At 37.8% G+C, this 20,584-nt stretch overlaps 1 protein-coding gene across 1 annotated transcript in view; it reads right to left on the bottom strand.

Annotated features, from left to right (window-relative positions):
• The window catches only part of PRKCI (protein kinase C iota), a 69,501-nt gene that overhangs the window by 28,802 nt on the left and 20,115 nt on the right, over positions 1-20,584 (bottom strand). The window contains exons 3-4 of the mRNA XM_005675332.3: positions 5,734-5,823; positions 4,073-4,123 (exon numbers count right to left, since the gene is read on the bottom strand). Of these exons, the coding sequence (XP_005675389.1) occupies positions 4,073-4,123; positions 5,734-5,823 (141 nt within the window). The remainder of the gene's footprint in view (positions 1-4,072; positions 4,124-5,733; positions 5,824-20,584) is intronic.

A 20,584-nucleotide genomic window follows, 5' to 3' on the forward strand; every position in this document is an offset into this window, starting at 1 on the left:
CTGGAAATCCAGTGAAATACTCCTAGCTGAATCCAAACCTAAATGTTTCACTATTTCTTCAGAGCCCTACCTACTCCTTATATTTCCCCACCTTCCTATTAAGTTGTTATTGTCGTTCAGTCACTAAGTCATGTGAGATTCTTTGCGACCCCACCAGGCTCTTCTGTCCATGGGGTTTTCCAGGCAAGAATACTGGAGTGGGTTGCCATTTCCTTCTCCAGTCTATAAAGTACACAGCCCCAACTCTATATAGAAACACCTAGTTCTTTAATTTTTCCTTTTTACCAAGTTGCATGAAGAGTTACAGAATTCAGGCTCTACTACAAAGCCACAGTCATCAAGACAGTATGGTACTGGCACAAAGACAGACATATAGATCAATGGAACAAAATAGAAAGCCCAGAGATAAATCCACACACATATGGACACCTTATCTTTGACACAGGAGGCAAGAATATACAATGGAGTAAAGACAATCTCTTTAACAAGTGGTGCTGGGAAAACTGGTCAACCACTTGTAAAAGAATGAAACTAGATCACTTTCTAACACCGCACACAAAAATAAACTCAAAATGGATTAAAGATCTAAATGTAAGATCAGAAACTATAAAACTCCTAGAGGAAAACATAGGCAAAACACTCTCAGACATAAATCACAGCAGGATCCTCTATGATCCACCTCCCAGAATTCTGGAAATAAAAGCAAAAATAAACAAATGGGATCTAATTAAAATTAAAAGCTTCTGTACAACAAAGGAAAATATAAGCAAGGTGAAAAGACAGCCTTCAGAATGGGAGAAAATAATAGCAAATGAAGCAACTGACAAACAACTAATCTCAAAAATATACAAGCAACTTCTGCAGCTCAATTCCAGAAAAATAAATGACCCAATCAAAAAATGGGCCAAAGAACTAAATAGACATTTCTCCAAAGAAGACATACGGATGGCTAACAAACACATGAAAAGATGCTCAACATCACTCATTATTAGAGAAATGCAAATCAAAACCACAATGAGGTACCACTTCACACCAGTCAGAATGGCTGCGATCCAAAAATCTGCAAGCAATAAATGCTGGAGAGGGTGTGGAGAAAAGGGAACCCTCCTACACTGTTGGTGGGAATGCAAACTAGTACAGCCACTATGGAGAACAGTGTGGAGATTCCTTAAAAAATTGCAAATAGAACTACCTTATGACCCAGCAATCCCACTTCTGGGCATACACACGGAGGAAACCAGAATTGAAAGAGACACATGTACCCCAATGTTCATCGCAGCACTGTTTATAATAGCCAGGACATGGAAACAACCTAGATGTCCATCAGCAGATGAATGGATAAGAAAGCTGTGGTACATATACACAATGGAGTATTACTCAGCCGTTAAGAAGAATTCATTTGAATCAGTTCTGATGAGATGGATGAAACTGGAGCCAATTATACAGAGTGAAGTAAGCCAGAAAGAAAAACACCAATACAGTATACTAACACATATATATGGAATTTAGGAAGATGGCAATGACGACCCTGTATGCAAGACAGGAAAAAAGACACAGATGTGTATAACGGACTTTTGGACTCAGAGGGAGAGGGAGAGGGTGGGATGATTTGGGAGAATGGGAATTCTAACATGTATACTGTCATGTAAGAATTGAATCGCCAGTCCATGTCTGACGTAGGGTGCAGCTTGCTTGGGGCAGGTGCATGGGGATGACCCAGAGAGATGTTGTGGGGAGGGAGGTGGGAGGGGGGTTCATGTTTGGGAACGCATGTAAGAATTAAAGATTTTAAAATTTAAAAAAAAAAATAATAATAAATAAATAAAAATAAATAAAGGAAAAAAAAATAAATAAAAAATAAATAAATAAATAAAAGTTTAGAGCTATTTCACTTAATAGAAAACAAAACATTTACCACTATTCCTTCTAAAGTCATGGATATGTGCAGAAACCACAAATAAAAATGAGTTCCTTAATATCAATAATCTATAAATTGTACCATATATCAAAAGTAATAACGTGATTAAAATCACTGCAGATGATGCTTACAGCCATGAAATTAAAAGATACTTACTGCTTGGAAGGAAAGTTATGACGAAACCAGACAGCATATTTAAAAGCAGAGACCTTGCCAACAAAGGTCCGTATAGTCAAGGTTACAGTTTTTCCAGTGGTCATGTATGGATGTGAGAGTTGGACTATAAAGAAAGCTGAGTGCCAAAGAATTGAAGCTTTTGAACTGTGGTGTTGGAGAAGACTCTTGAAAGTTCCTTGGACTGCAAGGAGATCCAACCAGTCCATCCTAAGGGAAATTGGTCCTGGGTATTCATTGGAAGGACTGATGCTGAAGCTGAAACTCCAACACTTTGGCCACCTGATGCAAAGAGCTGACTCATTTGAAAAGACCCTGATGTTGGGAAAGATTGAAGGCAGGAGGAGAAGGGGACGACAGAGGATGAGATGGTTGGATGGCATCATTGACTCAATGGACATGAGTTAGGGTAAACTCCTGGAGTTGGTGATGGACAGGGAGGCCTGGTGTGCTTCGGTTCATGGGGACACAAAGAGTCGGACACGACTGAGTGACTGAACTGAACTGATACGTAAGTTTGCATTTTCAAATTCCATCAGACTGAAGAGTTGTCTGACTCTTTCAGCTCATCTCATTAATGTTAACCAGTGGATTAGACATTCAAAAGAAAGTCCCATTAACAGTCCCTAAGGATTCATGATAAAGTATTTAGAGGTAAAGCGTCATGTCAACTACCTACTATAAAATGACACAGCAAAAAAATAAAAATAAGTGTTTGTTGTGTATATACATGTATGTTTATGTGTGCACAGATACAGAGATAAAGCAAACATAGAAAATGTTAATAACTGGTGAATCTACGTAAAGGATATATGGGTATCTTTGTTTTCAATGTTTCTATGTTTTTTAAACTTCTCCTAAGGTTTGATATATCAATAATCTCAGATACGCATATGACACCACCCTTATGGCAGAAAGTGAAGAGGAGCTGAAAAGCCTCTTAATGAAAGTGAAAGAGGAGAGTGAAAAGGTTGGCTTAAAGCTCAACATTTAGAAAACTAAGATCATGGCATCTGGTCCCATCACTTCATGGGAAATAGATGGGGAAACAGTGGAAACAGTGTCAGACTTTATTTTGAGGGGCTCCAAAATCAGTGCAGATGGTGACTGCAGCCATGAAATTAAAAGACACTTACTCCTTGGAAGGAAAGTTATAACCAACCTAGACAGCATATTCAAAAGCAGGGACATTGCTTTGCCAACAGAGGTCCGTCTGGTCAAGGCTATGGTTTTTCCTGTGGTCATGTATGGATGTAAGAGTTGGACTGTGAAGAAAGCTGAGTGCCGAAGAATTGATGCTTTTGAACTGCGGTACTGGAGAAGACCCTTGAGAGTCCCTTGGACTGCAAGGAGATCCAACCAGTCCACTCTGAAGGAGATCAACCCTGGGATTTCTTTGGAAGGAATGATGCTAAAGCTGAAACTCCAGTACTTTGGCCACCTCATGGAAAGAGTTGACTCATTGGAAAAGACTCTGATGCTGGGAGGGATTGGGGGCAGGAGGAGAAGGGGACGACAGAGGATGAGATGGCTGGATGGCATCACCGGACTGGATGGACGTGAGTCTGAGTAAACTCTGGGAAGTTGGTGATGGACAGGGAGGCCTGGCATGCTGTGACTCATGGGGTCGCAAAGAGTCAGACACAACTGAACAACTGAACTGAACTGAACTGAAGGTTTGAAAATTTCCAAAATTAAAAAATAAGAAATGACTTATAATGAACTTAGTTTTCCTTTCAAATGCACGATAGACAATTATCAGTAAGCTGTAATAAAAAACTACCTGCTTTTTTTTTTAACTGCCTGATTTTGATTTAGCAAAAGTAGAGAATTTAGGCAGTGTGCTAATATATTCTCAATTAGACTTAAGAATGGAAAAGAAAAGAAAGGAATTAAAAGTTCTAGTTCTGATTTCATTTCACTTGTGCCATTTTATCATAAATAACTCTACTCAAAGGTATGATATAGATAAACACTTACTATCTTCCCCTGGACAGGGCATTCCAGGACGTTCTGGTACACAAGGGAATACTGAAAGACAAGAAATTAAAATTAATACAGCATGTTTAAAAACATATAAATTATACAGAATTCTAAATTTAAAAAATCGTGTAAGCTGATTGAAATATGGTCAGTATGATTTTTGGGAGGGATCCATTTCACCAAGGCTATACTAAAAGAAGTTCTTATGAAAGCGACATCCATAAACAATGGACATAAGAAGCTCAAATTACTCATTCCTGTCCCTATTACATCACCAACTAACTTTTTTGTCATAAGAGAAATCATTAACTATTTCCTTAAATCTTTATTGTAGTGACAAATCTTCTAGGGTGAAGAATTAAAATTACAAGATGTATTCAAATATAAACATAGTTTATAAAAGATAGTTTATAAAAACGATAGTTTTTAAAAGATATATATACCAAACTTCATTGAAAACCATATCCAAATACAAAAACATAAGCTTTATCTAAGGAACTACACATTCATAAACATGCTAATTCAAAGCATTCTTATAAAGATTATATAATGAAATAGCACATTTATGAACAGTTAGTCAACTCTTTGTGATGCACAAAAAGGACATGGTTCAGAGCACAGAGTATGGGAAGAGCAGCTCCTGAAATGTTTTTAAAAGTTGAAATATAAGCTAACTTCTGAAAACAGATCTGTGACACAGCATAAAAAGCAACAACACTTAAACCGTTCAAGACTATGGAGCCATAGTATCTTTAAACATCCACTGTAGTTTTATTCTAGAAAGAGACGACCAAAGAATGACTTCTTTTTTTTTTTTAATTTTTTTTTTATTTTTTAAATTTTAAAATCTTTAATTCTTAAATGCGTTCCCAAACATGAACCCCCCTCCCACCTCCCTCCGAATGACTTCTAAAGAATGACTTCTAAAGTTCTTCCAGGGTCTCAATAAATTAGAGTATAAAACCTTTGGGAGTCACTATGTCAAATTCCTAAGGGAGACAAAAATCAAACGATTGTTTTTTAAGAAAACACACTGCAAAGGAAAGTACAAAGGAATAACAACAAAGTGATGAAATGAGTCACTACACTGAAGGGAGATGTGTTTTTGTTTCCAGCTTTAAAGAGTTTCCTAGGTTTGGTTTCCTAAGGCTCCCAAAAATGTTACACGAAATACTACTAATGTATTACAATTATATTAATCATATTAACTGCGTTCTACATGACATAAAACATTTGAGGGGCAGGATGGCAGAATGAAAAGAACAGGTTTGGGATTAAACTATCTGGACATACAACCCAGGTCTACGTGTACCAGTTACGTGATGGCTGAGTTTCAGTCTCTCTATACCACTGCCCACCTCTGAGGCTTGTTAACGTTTAACACATTAAAGTTTATGATAACTACGTAAACAGTTGCATGGTTAACCCATAAACAAAAGAAAGAACATTTAAGATATCTTACTTCTAGAAACCATTATTTGAATACAATACAGAACTGCAAGAAGATGACAGGTTCTGCTGGGCACTCAATTCTTAAATTGTATGCTAAAACTTTGCTGCGAAACACTGATATGATCACAGTTTAATATCCACGAAGGCATACATAAATAAGAAATTTCCCAAGATTACAGGAAGAGTAAGAAATGACTACTTCTTACCATGAATCAACAGTTCAGAATCCTTGTTTAGCTCATAAAGCCTAAAGGCTTCTTCTAACTCCAACTGAGATGATACTGTACATGGGTCTCCTACAAAATATAAAAAGGAAAAGTAAAGCTCATATTTTAAATCCTCTAAATGTGATTAGTAAATAATTTCTACTATATAAAATCTTGAGGAGAAACAATTACATACACACAGAGAAATATTTAACAAGGACAACTGTTTAGATATTTAGACAATTCTATTCTCTGAAGCAGGTAATGTAACTTCCATTCCTATTTCTACAAAATATTAAATGAGGCTCATAGATACAAACTTTATATATATATATATATAACCATTTAATTCTTAACAATGTTTATATTCAAAATATAGCGAATCAAATCTACCCTGACCACATTTTAGATTGTCACTGCAATATGATTAATGGCCAGGGATAATTTACTTGTTTCTTTAAAAGAGGAAGTGAAAATGATTTTTTCGACACATGGGGTCTCTCATCATTTTGTCAAATTTATTGTTCACTTGACAGCCTTCTCAAGAGGCTCACAGAAAGAAGAACAACTACTAAAGTATTCTGGACTGAAGAGCGCTCCTACTTGATTGCTTTTAAATGTCTGTTCAGTTCAGTAGCTCAGTTGTGTCCGACTCTTTGTGATCCCATGGACTGCAGCACGCCAGGCTTCCCTGTCCTTCACCAATACCCAGAGCTCGCTCAAACTCATGTCCATTGAGTTGATGATGCCATCCAACCACCTCATCCTCTGTCATCCCCTTCTCCTCCCCTTCTCCTCCTGCCTTCAATCTTTTCCAGCGTTGGTTTTTCCCAATGAGTCAGTTCTTCACATAAGGTGGCCAAAGTATTGGAGTTTCAGCTTCAGCATCAGTCCTTCCAGTGAATATGTAGGACTGATATCCTTCAGAATTGACTGTTTCATCTCCTTGAGGTCCAAGGGACTCTCAAGAGTCCTCCCCAACATCACAGTTCAAAAGCATCAATTCTTCGGCGCTCAGCTTTCTTTATAGTCCAACTCTCACATCTATACACGACTACTGGAAAAACCATAGGTTTGACTAGATGGACCTTTGGTCAGCAAAGTAATGTCTCTGCTTTTCAATATACTGTCTAGGTTTGTCATAGCTTTTCTTCAAAGGAGCAACCGTCTTTTAATTTCATGGCTGCAGTTACCATCTGCAGTAATTTTGGAGACCAAAAAATTAGTCTGTCACTGTTTCCATTGTTTCCCCAGCTATATGCCATGAAGTGATGGGACTGGATGCCATGATCTTTGTTTTTTGAATGTTGGGTTGTAAGCAAGTTTTTTCACTGGTGTTATCAATCACCTAGAGCCAGACATCCTGGAATGTGAAGTCAGGTGGGCCTTGGGGAGCATCACCACAAACAAAGCTAGTGGAGGTGATGGAATTCCAGCTGAGCTATTTCAAATCCTAAAAGATAATGCTGTTAAAAGTGCTGCACTCAATATGCCAGCAATTTGGAAAACTCAGCAGTGGCCACAGGACTGGAAAACGTCAGTTTTCATTCCAATCCCAAAGAAAGGCAATACCATTGAATGTTCAAACTACCACCCAATTGCACTCATCTCACACGCTAGCAGAATAATGCTGAAAATTCTGCAAGCGAGGCTTCAACAGTACATGAACCATGAACTTCCAGATGTTCAAGCTGGATTTAGAAAAGGCAGAAGAACCAGAGATCAGATCGCCAACATCTGTTGAATCATCAAAAAAGCAAGAGAGTTCCAGAAAAAATATCTACTTCTGCTTTATTGACCACTCCAAAGCCTTTGACTGTGTGGGTCACAGCAAACTGTGGAAAATTCTTAAAGAGATGGTAATACAAGACCACCTTACCTGCCTCCTGAGGAATCTGTATGCAGGTTAAGAAGCAACAGTTAGAACCAGACATGGAACAAAGGACCGGTTCTAGATTGGGAAAGGAGTACATCAAGGCTGCATATGGTCACTCCGCTTATTTAACTTACTTGCTGAGTGCATCACGCATAATGCTGGATCATCATGCATAATGAATTACAAGATTGGCATCAAGACTGCTGAGAGTAATATTGATAACCTCAGATATGCAAATGAAACTACCCTTATAGCAGAGAGGGAAGAGGAACTAAAGAGCATCTTAATAAAAGTTAAAGAGGAAAAAGCTGGCTTTTAAATGTAAATGCACAGTTTAGTAAACTTACACACAGAGAGGGGAAGGAAGAAACAGCTCCCTTAGTCAACCAGCCAAAGAACTGAATCATCCTTGGAAATTAATGAGATGGCACATGCCCGTGCATCATGGCATTCCTCAATGAAAAAGTCATTTTGAATATAGGTGGGGCCTGACCTGGGTTCTGCATGCTGCCATTATTTTGCTCATTCCTGTGGCTACACCAAGACATGCCATCAACCCTGTCCAAACCTCAGTCACTCACAGCAAGGACCAGTCTACGACCTGACAGAGAAAAATGAAGTGATCTCCTTTCCTTCTGACTCAAAGAAAAGAGTGCCCCCGTTCTTTTCTCCCACTTGGCCACTGAATCTCTTCTTCCTTTTATCTTTTCTAGCAGTTATTCCACTGGTCCTCCCCAGTTTCACTGTTATTTTTTCTTTCCTTCCACTAGCTCTTCTCAGGCAAAGCCAGGTTTGAGCCTCCTTCTCAAAAATCTCTCTGCTGCCCAGGCTGCCATTCATTCTGTAGCCACAATGTAGTCTCAAGAGGAAACTGCAAAGTAAGCTGGAAGTGGTGAGCGAGAAGCAGCAGAAGGGGGCAGGGTCTTTGAATTTTGACTTCATACTTTTATATTTTTTAAATTATAGGTTTATAATCTTTTAGAGTTATTAGTAACAACTTTTCTTACTATCAAGAGTGACCCACCCTGCTTTCTCTATGTCCCTATCTTCCAAGCATTCCTCCCAATTTTGCTATCAGGTTTTAGTCCAAACACTACTAAAATGGCTATATCTAAGGTCATTAAAGCAGCTGCGGAAATCAATGGCATGTTTTGTCTTTACTCTCGTTGACCTCGGTATACCATCTAACGAAGTTACCCACTGATTGTTATAGAAATTCTGTCTCTGGGTTTCTAAAACACCATTCTCCTGGCTTACCAACTCTTCTTTTAACTTTTTAGTTTGGAAATTTTCAAACGTATACAAAATGCTGTTCCACCTGCAGTACTCACTCACTTATTCCCCTCCACCACATCATTCTGAGCAAATCCCTCTAATTCTAGATAAAATTTTCTTAATATATTTACAGTATCATTACAAACCCATAAAAACTGACAACTCACCATAAAATATCCAAACAATCATAACACTAATCGAAACCCCACCTCAAAAAAACCCACTTCCAATTAAATAGTAATCACTCCCCATTACCCCCCAACCTCTTCTCCAACTGTCAGACCTAGGCAACCAGTGATTGATTACTGTCCGTCTCTATAGCTGTGCCTCCTCTGGACATTTCATACTAGTGGAATCACAAAATATGTGGTCTTTTATGTCTACATATTTTTGCTTAGAATGTTTTCAAGGTTCATCTGTGTTGGTGAGGATGCAGAGAAACTGGAATCCTCATCCACTGCTAGTAGGAATGTAGACTGGTACTGCTGCTTTGGAAAATAGTTTGATAGTTCCTCAAAAACTTGAACACAGTTACCATATGACACAGCAATTCCACTCCTAGATATGTATCCAAGAGATATGAAAACATATCTCCACACAAAAAGTGGCAACCAAATATTAATAGCAACTTATGGGGAGAAATATCAATAACCTCAGATATGCAGATGACACTACCCTTATGGCAGAAAGTGAAGAGGAACTAAAAAGCCTCTTGATGAAAGTGAAAGAGGGGAGCGAAAAAGTTGGCTTAAAGCTCAACATTCAGAAAATGAAGATCATGGCATCTGGTCCCATCACTTCGTGGGAAATAGATGGGAAACAGTGGAAACAGTGTCAGACTTTAGTTTTTTGGGCTCCAAAATCACTGCAGATGGTGATTGCAGCCATGAAATTAAAAGACACTTACTCCTTGGAAGGAAAGTTATGACCAACCTAGATAGCATATTCAAAAGCAGAGACATTATTTTGCCCACTAAGGTCCGTCTAGTCAAGGCTATGGTTTTTCCAGTGGTCATGTATGGATATGAGAGTTGGACTGTGAAGAAGGCTGAGCACCGAAGAATTGATGCTTTTGAATTGTGGTGTTGGAGAAGACTCTTGAGAGTCCCTTGGACTGCAAGGAGATCCATTCTGAAGGAGATCAGCCCTGGGATTTCTTTGGAAGGAATGATGCTAAAGCTGAAGCTCCAGTACTTTGGCCACCTCATGCGAAGAGGTGACTCATTGGAAAAGACTCTGATGCTGGGAGGGATTGGGGGCAGGAGGAGAAGGGGACGACAGAGGATGAGATGGCTGGATGGCATCATGGGCTCAATGGACGTGAGTCTGAGTGAACTCCGGGAGACGGTGATAGACAGGGAGGCCTGGCGTGCTGCAATTCATGGGGTCGCAAAAAGTCGGACACAACTGAGCAACTGAACTGAACTGAACTCATAACAGCCAAAGAGTGGAAATAACCCAAATGTCGACCAATTGATGAATGGATAAATAAAATGTGGTATTCATACAACAATGAACTATTAACCAGTCATTAAAAAAGGATAAAGTATTGATACTTTATATATCATGTCTAGATTAGGCAAATCTGTAGAAACAAGAAATAGATTAGTGGTTATCTAGGTCTGGGAACTCTAGGGGAAGTAGCTTGGGGAAGACAGTAACTGCTCATGAGCATGGAGTTTCTTATTTGAGTGATGAAAATGTTATAAAATTGATTGTGGTGATGGCTGCACAACTTTCTGCACAAATACAGGAAAAAACACTGAATTGTACATTTTAAATAATAAATTATTTCTCACTAAAGCTGTTAAAAAATTTAGTGTAGCATTTTTATAAAAGTGAGTCCAATAACAAGTTAATATTCCAGTCCAAAAGCAAAGTTTGTGTTCACTTGTCTCAAAGAACTAAAGTAATTCTTTTATACAGACTCACTTTCTCAGTTATTCTAATTTCTCCTAATTTGCCATACACATTAAAGTGAAAGTCATATAATTATATTCCATTTTAAATATAGGTTAAAAAAAATAACTTGCTTCTACAGAAGCATATTTGAGTGCAGGTCAAAGTTTAAAAAATAGAAAAGCAACATAAAAGAGAGTAATAAAATGTCACATTTCAGTAAGTACGCAAATTATTCTTCCAGTTAGACAAATAAGCCAGTTTTAAAAAAATGAAAAACAAACCAGTTGACTAAATTAATTCCAAATAATGAAATAGTCAAAGAATTGTAGAAACAGAATGAATCTGAAACATAATTAATGCTTCATTTCTAATTTTCCAGGTGAGGGAACTGAGATAAATATATAGATATACATATCTCTATATAATACAGATAAATCATATATAATATATTATGTTCTTAGGAAATGCCTGAGTTCTTATGAAAGGCCTTTAAAAAGCATCAAAAATCTCCCAAAGAGATGTCCTATCGTGCTTCATACACAGATTCTCTCCCAGACTCCAAATCCCGTCACTCTTACGTGATTTCAGCAAAGCTACTTCTTTGAGCTTTCATTTTCTCCTATGTTAAAACAAGGGCTATTACCAGTATTGCAAGGACAATGGGAAAACTAAAGATCTTATATTAAAAGTGACTCATAGAATGCTTAGTTCATTATAGGTGTGGCTTTTATTAATGCACCTTGATTAAAAGCCATGAGTGGAATTAATCATTTTTAAAGGTAAAATAACCATATTTTTAAAAGTCAGTCTTTCCCTTCTGCTAGACAGTTTTCTTGCTATGCCAGTAAATGCTTGCTGTTGGTTGAAATCTAAGCCAGGTCAAGTACCTGTTTTCAGTATGTACCTAGTGATGGATGCTTTTGAATAACCACAAGGAAGTGTGAAAGTAAGAGTTAATCACTGACACTGTGTATACTCAAATCTATTTTGTTTTCATTGGATTGAATGTTTTTGGTTCAGGTATTACCTTTTCAGGCCAGGTGCTTAATGCCTGATAAAGCAAGACATGTAACTCAGAAGTAAAACATTCCATGCATAGCCATCATGAAACAAAGATGAGACAGAAAGCTATTTTCCAAGGCCCACTCGGTTACTAAAGTCCAAATTCATATCCTAAAACAGGCAAACACCTAGAGTGAGATCAGCTCAATTTAATGAATTTCAGCTTAATAAAATCTATGTATTAGTCAGCAGGCCTGGCCTTTTTTCAGTGCATATACATTTCCTTTTCATCTATAAAAACAAAGAAATTAGATCAGGGAAGCTCAAAGTATTTGGTAAATATGCAAGATTCAATTATTTATGAGGTAACTTCACGAGGTATAGAACATGACACAGGAATATAACACTAGCTATATTAGATATTTTAGCATATTGCTGAATTCAGTGCCACACATCTGGAAGAACCAGCATAGCCTAAAACCAAAGTTGGCAACCTTTAATACTTGCCTGAGAGAGCACCACCACACTTTTCTTGATCTTGGAGCCTGCCATAAATTTACAGATTCACTCACTCTTCCCACCAAGATGTTACTACCGCTCTCCCCCTCACCCCTCGCTTCTGAATACTAGGTTCAAGACACTGCATGCCACTTATGAAAGTCATGGCACTCCCTACTCTAAATGGCTATACTGCTTAAAATGTAGACTTGCAAAAATTTTCCAAGAATACTATGGTATTTAGGTGGTCATGCTTTCACTATTAGGCCCAGTCACAGATATTAACAGATTTCTGGTTTCTTGCCTCCTTTTTCTGGGAGGTAGAAACCAGTGGTTTCAGAAGTATGTACTATCCTATCAAGCTACACACCCTCAACTTCCACTTCTGGAGAAGATAAACTAACAAGAACTGGATTTAACCCTCCACCTAAAACAAAAGAAAAATTAGACAAAATTAATGACAAAAAAGTGGTTCAAGATATTGGAAATCAAGCAATGAAGGATCAGCTATTTCCAAGTAACTTAAAATGCACCCCAGAACAAAGATGAGAAACTTTCATACAAACACAAACATATTCAACATCCAATAGGGCAAAAGTTCACAATGTCTAGAATCTGATAAACTAAAACCATGCATGTGAAGAAGCAGTAAAATATGACCCGTAACAGGAGAAAGATCAATTGGAAGTGACCCCAAACTGACAGCAATAAAAGAACTTGAAGACAAGGACATTAAAAGTTATTATATCTAAAAGGTTCAGAAGCAAAGCATGGTAAGTATACATGGAAGATATTTTTAAAACACCCAAATTTAATGTCTAGAAATAATGCTACAATGTCTGATATGAAACATGCTTTAGAGGGAATAAGTGGCAGATTAGATATCACAGGAGAAAAGACTGATGAACTGGAAAACACAGCAATAGAACTATACAAAATGAAATGCAGAAAAAAAGACTGAAAACGGAAAAAAAAAAGAACAGAGCATCAGTGAGCTTTATCACAAGTTGAAGAAGCCTACTATACATGTAACTGGAGTCCCTGAAAGAGGAATCTGGCCAAAATTTTTCCAAATTTGATGACAACTATAAATCCATGGATCCAAGTAGATCAACTATACAAAATCTATACAAGACAAGGAACATGGAGAAAACTAAACTAAGGCCTATAGTTATCAAATTGCTTCATCCAGCAATAAAGAGAAAGATCTTAAAAGCAGTCAAAGAGACACATTACATAGAGAGAAACACAGGTAAAGACAACAGCAGATTCTGCATCAGAAACAACGCAAGCAGCACGCAACAGTGTACTGAGTGGAAAAAAAATTATATCAACCTACAGTTTACCCAGCAAAATTATTTTTCAAAACCAAAGGTGATCTGGAGGCAAATTCATAGAGAAATTTATTGAGACAGAAAGGCAAATTCATAGAGAGAGGAAGTATAAGAGAGGTTATCACCAGGAACTGGAGGAGGAGAGTTATTGCTTGATGGATATAAAGGTTTTGTTTGTGATGATTAAAAAGTTCTGGAAGTGAGCAGTGAGAATAGTTGCATGACACTCTGCAATGGCACTGAACTGTACACTTTAAAAAGGTCAAAAGGTAAAATTTTATATTATATACAGTTTGGCACAATTTTTTAAAAAGGAATATACTAGAATAGACCTCAAGCCATAAGGCTTAGGAAAAAAGAGGGGGAGGAGAGTTTCAAAATACGTGCTGAATAAAACCACTGATATGAATTTAAAAGCCTATAAAGGGAATTCCCTGGCAGTTCAGTAGCTAAGGCTCAGCACTTTCACTGCCAGGGGTGGGGGGTTAGGAGGGTGGGGCCAGGTTCAATGCTTGGTCAGGAAACCAAGATCATTCAGAGCATGCAACCTGGTCAAGAAAAATAAAATTTAATTAAAAAACAAAAGTACATAAAAGTACTATACTTTGTCATATATATATATATATATATATATATATATATATATATACATACACTAATGAAAGATTAGTGGTTGCCTGGGCATGGTGGGATAGGAGTAAGAAAACTGTTTAGACTATAAACATATTCTATGATAGCAGCTGCCTCTTACAGAGGGAAGGAAGCCAATGCATTGGAGATGGGGATGCCAACAAGGACACACGCTCCCAGAGACCAGAGCATGTCTGGAAGCCCTGGTGCCCTACTGGGCTCCTATGTCCTTTCTTGTTCAACTCTCAACACATCTCCACTCCACCACTCCAAGGGGTTTCTCTGAGGTGGGTCCCAGCCTGGTTCTTTTGCCTCTCAGGCAGCACCACAGCCTGGTATATAAACAGTAGCAGCCAGAATTTACCGGGCACAATGTCTGGAGCATGGAGCTGGGGCAGAGGCCAGAGCTGAGAGAACTGCTCGGGATTTCTTACAGTTAGCTACCTTCTCATGGGATCCTCTACCCCAGTGAGCACAGGAAGACTTTCCAGGGACTACCATGCTAGACATTTTATTAAAGGCATCCTCTTCCTCAGCTTCCATATAAACCCCTTTCCAGAAACCATCTGCCTGAGAACATGCCTGGAATGTAGTACCTCACCTCACCTCCTTTTCAAATTTTTCTTTTCCTATTTTATTTTTACAAAAGCGTATATAACTACCATATGACCCAGCCATTCCACTTTTAAGTATTTACCCAAGAGAAAAGGAAACATATATCCATTCAAAGACTTGTATGTGACTGCCACAACACTTTTATTTATAAATAGTTTATTATAAACTATTATTTATAATAGCCCCAAACTAGAGACAACCTCAGTGTCCATCAACAGATAAACAGAAAAACAAATTGTGGTACATCCACATGTTGGAATACCACTCGGCAATAAAAAGAAATGAATTACTGACACATAGAGCACATGAATCAATAATTATGCCGAGTGAAAGAAGCCAGACACCTGCTCTCAAAAAAAAGGGCACATGTTGTATGATTCTATCCCTATAAAGCCCTAGAAAATGGAAACTAATCTATAGGAACAGAAAGCAGATTATTAGTATCTTAGTTGCCTAGAATGGAGGAGTAGAAGTGAGGAATCGCAGAGCACAAGGAACATCTGGAGATGACAGACATGCTCCCTACCTTGCATCCGATGGTGGTTTCCATGGTGACAAAATTCATCAAACAGTATGCTTAGAATACGCACAGTTTATTGTCTTAATTATACCTCAATGAAGAAATTTTTAAACAAGAAACAAAGGTATGGAAAAGCTGAAAGAATTCATTACCAGTAAACCTCCAATACAGAAATGTTCTCCAATACAGGAAGTCCTCCAAGCAGATGGAAAAATACCAGTTACAAAACAAGGTCTGCTCAGAGATACTTGGAATATTTTTACTTATTTATATTGATTTTCATTTTTTACTTTTCAGGTTTGGAATCGCAATACTGCTATCTAAATAACTGAAGTTATACTGAATATACATTCAGTCAAAAAGTTTTCACTCACGGTTTTTTTCTGATATGATTACCATCATCAGTACCTAGTGTTAGGGATAAAGAAGAAGTATGAAGAATGATTTACTATTTTAGTTCTTAACATATCAGCTAAAATTACACCAGACTAGAGATGTTTGGAAAATATCACACAAGAGAAATATGTTTCTTCCCATACTCAGTGTGGTTCTGTTAAACTCGGGCACTCTATTTTCTCTCTGTGAATACATCAGATTTTATAATGCAAGATGTTTAATCTAATTAATTCAGAAATATTCAGAAATACTCCATACTCTTTGTGTCAAAGAACATTTATTCTCATTTTAAGTTTCCGTGAATCTCACCTATTGAAGCCAACAGGATGTGAATTGAACTATATCCAAAAAACACCTTCTCCCACTCTTTGCAAATCAACTACATTTCAGCTTTTTCCCTCACATAGTCTTTTACAGGGTGTGAGGAAAAGAAGTTCACAAAAGCCACTGGTGAGAGTATAACAAGGGGTACAATATTTACCGCTTTGGAGGTCAATTTATCATCAAGGACACATTTCATTTTAGGGACTTTACAGATAATATAGTACAAGTGTTCCCAAAATACAGGCACAAAGGTATTTACTGCACCAAAATTTTTGACAATTAAACTGCAAACAATCCAAATATTCATCAAAAGGGGATTATTATATAATACTATATATACAGGCTTTAAGAGGAATAAGATATATCTATTTGCACTTATATGAAAAGAGATGGTACATTTACAAGATGCTAAGTGAAAAGCAGGTTAAATAACAGCTTGTAGGGAACTCCCCTGGTGGTCCAGTGGCTAAGACTCTGCTTGCAATGCAAGGGGCCTGGGTTTGATCCCTGGTCAGGGAACTAGATCCCATATGCCATAATTAAGAGTTCACATGCCGCAACTAAAAATCCCACATGCTACAGTGAAGATCAAAGATCCTGAGAGCCACAAGTAAGACTTGGCGCAGCCAAATAAATAAATATTTTTTTAAAAAGAAATAATAGTTTATATAATATTAGTCTATTTGTAAGATAGAAAAAAATTGTTACCCTATCCATTCGAGTTGTATATTCTCAGATAAAGAGACTGATTTGTTCATAGCAGCTATTTTTGGAGATTTGAAAATCCCGAGATACTTTTTTCTTCAAATAAATCAATGTTTTTGTTAAAAAAGCATGCATGACTCTCAATAAAAACTTTAACAAGAAACAAAATACCCAAAAGCTAGTGACAGAAGTTAACTAGTTTCCAGTAAAAGAAAAGTGACACTGTTCAATTTAAATCAGGTAATCAGACCCTGAATAAGTTAGGATTTATAGAACCAGAAATTTAGAAAACACTTAATACTGGGTTGTAATATTTTTTAAGTACATCCTTGGGAGTTCCCTGGGCTCCAGTGGTAAAGACCTGGGCTTTCACTGCCATGGATCCGGGTTCAGTTTCTGGGCAGGGAACTGAGATCCGCAAGCTGGGCCGTGCCACCAAAAAAACAAAAAAAGGCAATAAAGTACATCCTTAAGGAAAAACAGTCACACATATAAGGAACTAAAAGCCACATTTATTACTTCCTGTCCCACACTCTCACTGCATATGAGAACCAGGATATGACTATTACAAACCTACTATTCATTCTAAAAGGTTTAGTTAGATTGAGCAAACCAGCTTTTCTACATGCACATCAAAACAAATCAGTAAAACTGGCTTTGAACACAAAGAAAAAAAGCAGCTGTCATAAGTTTGTTTAAAGAAATGAAGCGTGTGATCCTTATTTGCTCTGATATAAAATCCCACAATTAAACGTTTAGTTTCTAGAACAATGTCTCTCATAAGCCAGAGAAATCAAATCATAGTCTTGTCTTCCACAGATCCTAGAGAAAATTTTTTCTCCATGTAAGAATGCCCCAATACCTACATGATTAAAAATAAAGGGGTAAAATTACAACTGAAAAATAACTGCAAGAAACTTAAGAATAATTACTACTGGCTCTGTAGGCCTAAATTAAGAAAAGACTGGTACCAGAATTAACCAGGGTAAGAAGGATCATAGGGGAATCAACAGATCTTAATGAAAAGTTTAACCTTTTATGTGAATGAGGCAAAGGCTACAGTTTTATAGATTTCCCTGGAAAATTAGGGCACTTAATAACTATTTAGGGAGAAAGAACTATGAGTTATACTATAAAAGGATAGGCTGTTTCATCAAAGAACTAATTTAATTTACTATGTGACTCCTTTAATTAAAATACACTATTAGGCTAAGAAAAAGCAGAATACACTGCAACTCCCAATGCTTAAATCTCTAATAAGTGATATAAAACTAACCCTGGAAAGCCTTACTATCACCCTTTGTACAATTTACAAATATTTTTTCAGCATGCTATAAACAGTGAGACTTTATTTGAGGGGGCTCCAAAGTCACTGCAGATGGTGACTGCAGCCATGAAATTAAAAGACGCTCCTTGGAAGGAAAGTTATGACCAACCTAGACAGCATATTAAAAAGCAGAGACATTACTTTGCCAACAAAGGTCTGTCTAGTCAAGGATATGGTTTCTCCAGTAGTGATGTATGGATGTGAGAGTTGGACTATAAAGAAAACCGAGCACCCAAGAACTGATGCTTTTGAACTGTGGTGTTGGAGAAGACTCTTGAGAATCCCTTGGACTGCAAGGAGATCCAACCAGTCCATCCTAGAGGAAATCAGTCCTGAATATTCATTGGAATGACTGATGTTGAAGCTGAAAACTCCAATACTTTGGCCACCTGATGTGAAGAACTGACTCATTTGAAAAGACCCTGATGCTGGGAAAAATAGAAGGGGGGAGGAGAAGGGGATGACAGAGAATGAGATGGTTGGATGGCATCACTGACTAAATGGACATGAGTCTGAGTAAACTCTGGGAGTTGGCGATGGATAGGGAGGCCTGGCGTGCTGCAGTCCATGGGGCCGCAAAGAGTCAGACACGCCTGAGTGACTGAACTAAACTGAACTGATTACTGAGTACCGCGCTCTAGACACTGGAACTCTACAGAAAAGCCAGGATCTCTGCTTTCATGGAGCTTATAGTCTACACAAACAAGATACAAAGTGAATAGGGGTTCAGAAGAAGAATAGGGGTTCTTGAAGAACACAACATCTGAATTAAGACCTGAATGACTAGAAAGAGACAACCATGTGACAATCTTGGAAGAGAACTCTCCAGGCAAAGATGATACAAATTATAAAGGTACCAAGACAATTTAAAATGGATGGCTCTAAACCAATTTCATTCATTTATTTGTATTTTTATTTATTTTGGGGGGCACATCACACAGCATGCTGGATCCTAGTTCTCTGACCAGGGATTGAACCTGTGTCCCCTGCAGTGGAAGCTTGGATTCTTAACCACTGGACTGCCAGGGAAGTCCTAAAACCAATTTTTTCTAAACAAAACACATTATCTAGGGAATTCCTCAGTGGTCCGGTGGTTAGGACTCCCTGCATTCATTGCTGAGGGCCCTACTTCAATCCCTGGTTGGGGAATTAAGATTCCACAAGCTATGCGGCATGACCAAAATAAACAGATAAAATAAATATATGTCTTTAAAAAAAACAAAAAACCCATATTATATAGAGACTTCTATATGCACTACAGTTTGAAAATCACTGAGTGCAAAAGTACTACATGGCAAATAAATAAAAAGAAATGATCAAAACAGGATTAAAATAACACTGACTTGGGTAAGAAACAGTATATTGATGCTAACTATATTTTTCTTTTGCTTTTCCTTTTTTCTTGGCCATGCTGTAGGGCTTAGGGGATCACAGTTCCCTGACCAGGAATTGAATCCAGGCCATGCAATGAAAGCGCCAAGTACTAACCACTGGACCCCCAGGGAATTCTCTATGCTAGCTATATTCTATGCACTGTGCTAAATTATACAGTCTCACTTTCAGGCTGAAGACATATTATGAAATATCCACATCATTTATAGTTGACAATATTTAAACAAACCTTTAGATAGAGAAGGTCAAAAAGTCGTTGAATAGATGAGAAAACTCAGTCTTACTCTTAAATAGTACAAAATATAAAATACAAAGCTAGCATTTCACTTATTAGATTTTAAAAAATGTTCAGTTCAGTTGCTCAGTTGTGTCTGATTCTTTGCGACCCCAAGGGCTGCAGCACACCAGGCTTCCCTGTCCATCACCAACTCCCGGAGCTTGCTCAGACTCATGTCTATTGAGTCGGTGATGCCATCCAACCATCTCATCCTCTGTCGTCCACTTCTCCTCCCTCCTTCAATCTTTCCCAGCATCAGGGTCTTTTCCAATAAGTCAGTTCTTCACATCAGGTGGCCAAAGTACTGGAGTTTCAGTATCAGCATCAGTCCTTCCAATGAATATTCAGGACTGATCTCCTTTAGGATGGACTGGTTGGATCTCCTTGCAGTCCAAGGGATTCTCAAGAGTCTTCTCCAACACCACAGTTCAAAAGCATTAATTCTTTGGCCCTCAGCTTTCTTTATAGTCCAACTCTCACATCCATACATGACTAATGGAAAAATCATAGCCTTGACTAGATGGACCTTTGTTGGTAAAGTAATGTTTCTGCTTTTTAATACGCTATCTAGGTTGGTCATAACTTTTCTTCCAAGGAGCAAATGTCTTTTAATTTCATGGCTGTAGTCACCATCTGCAGTGATTTTGGAGCCCAAATGTTAAAGACATAATATCTGAGGCTGGTGAAGGCAAGGGTGAAGGGATGTTCTCATTCAATGTAGCTGTGCCATAAACTGGTTTAACTTTCTTAGACTGCAAACTGTCACTAGCTATCAAAA

This window comes from Capra hircus, chromosome 1 (assembly GCF_001704415.2).
Source record: "Capra hircus breed San Clemente chromosome 1, ASM170441v1, whole genome shotgun sequence".
Classification (NCBI taxonomy): Eukaryota; Metazoa; Chordata; class Mammalia; order Artiodactyla; family Bovidae; genus Capra; species Capra hircus.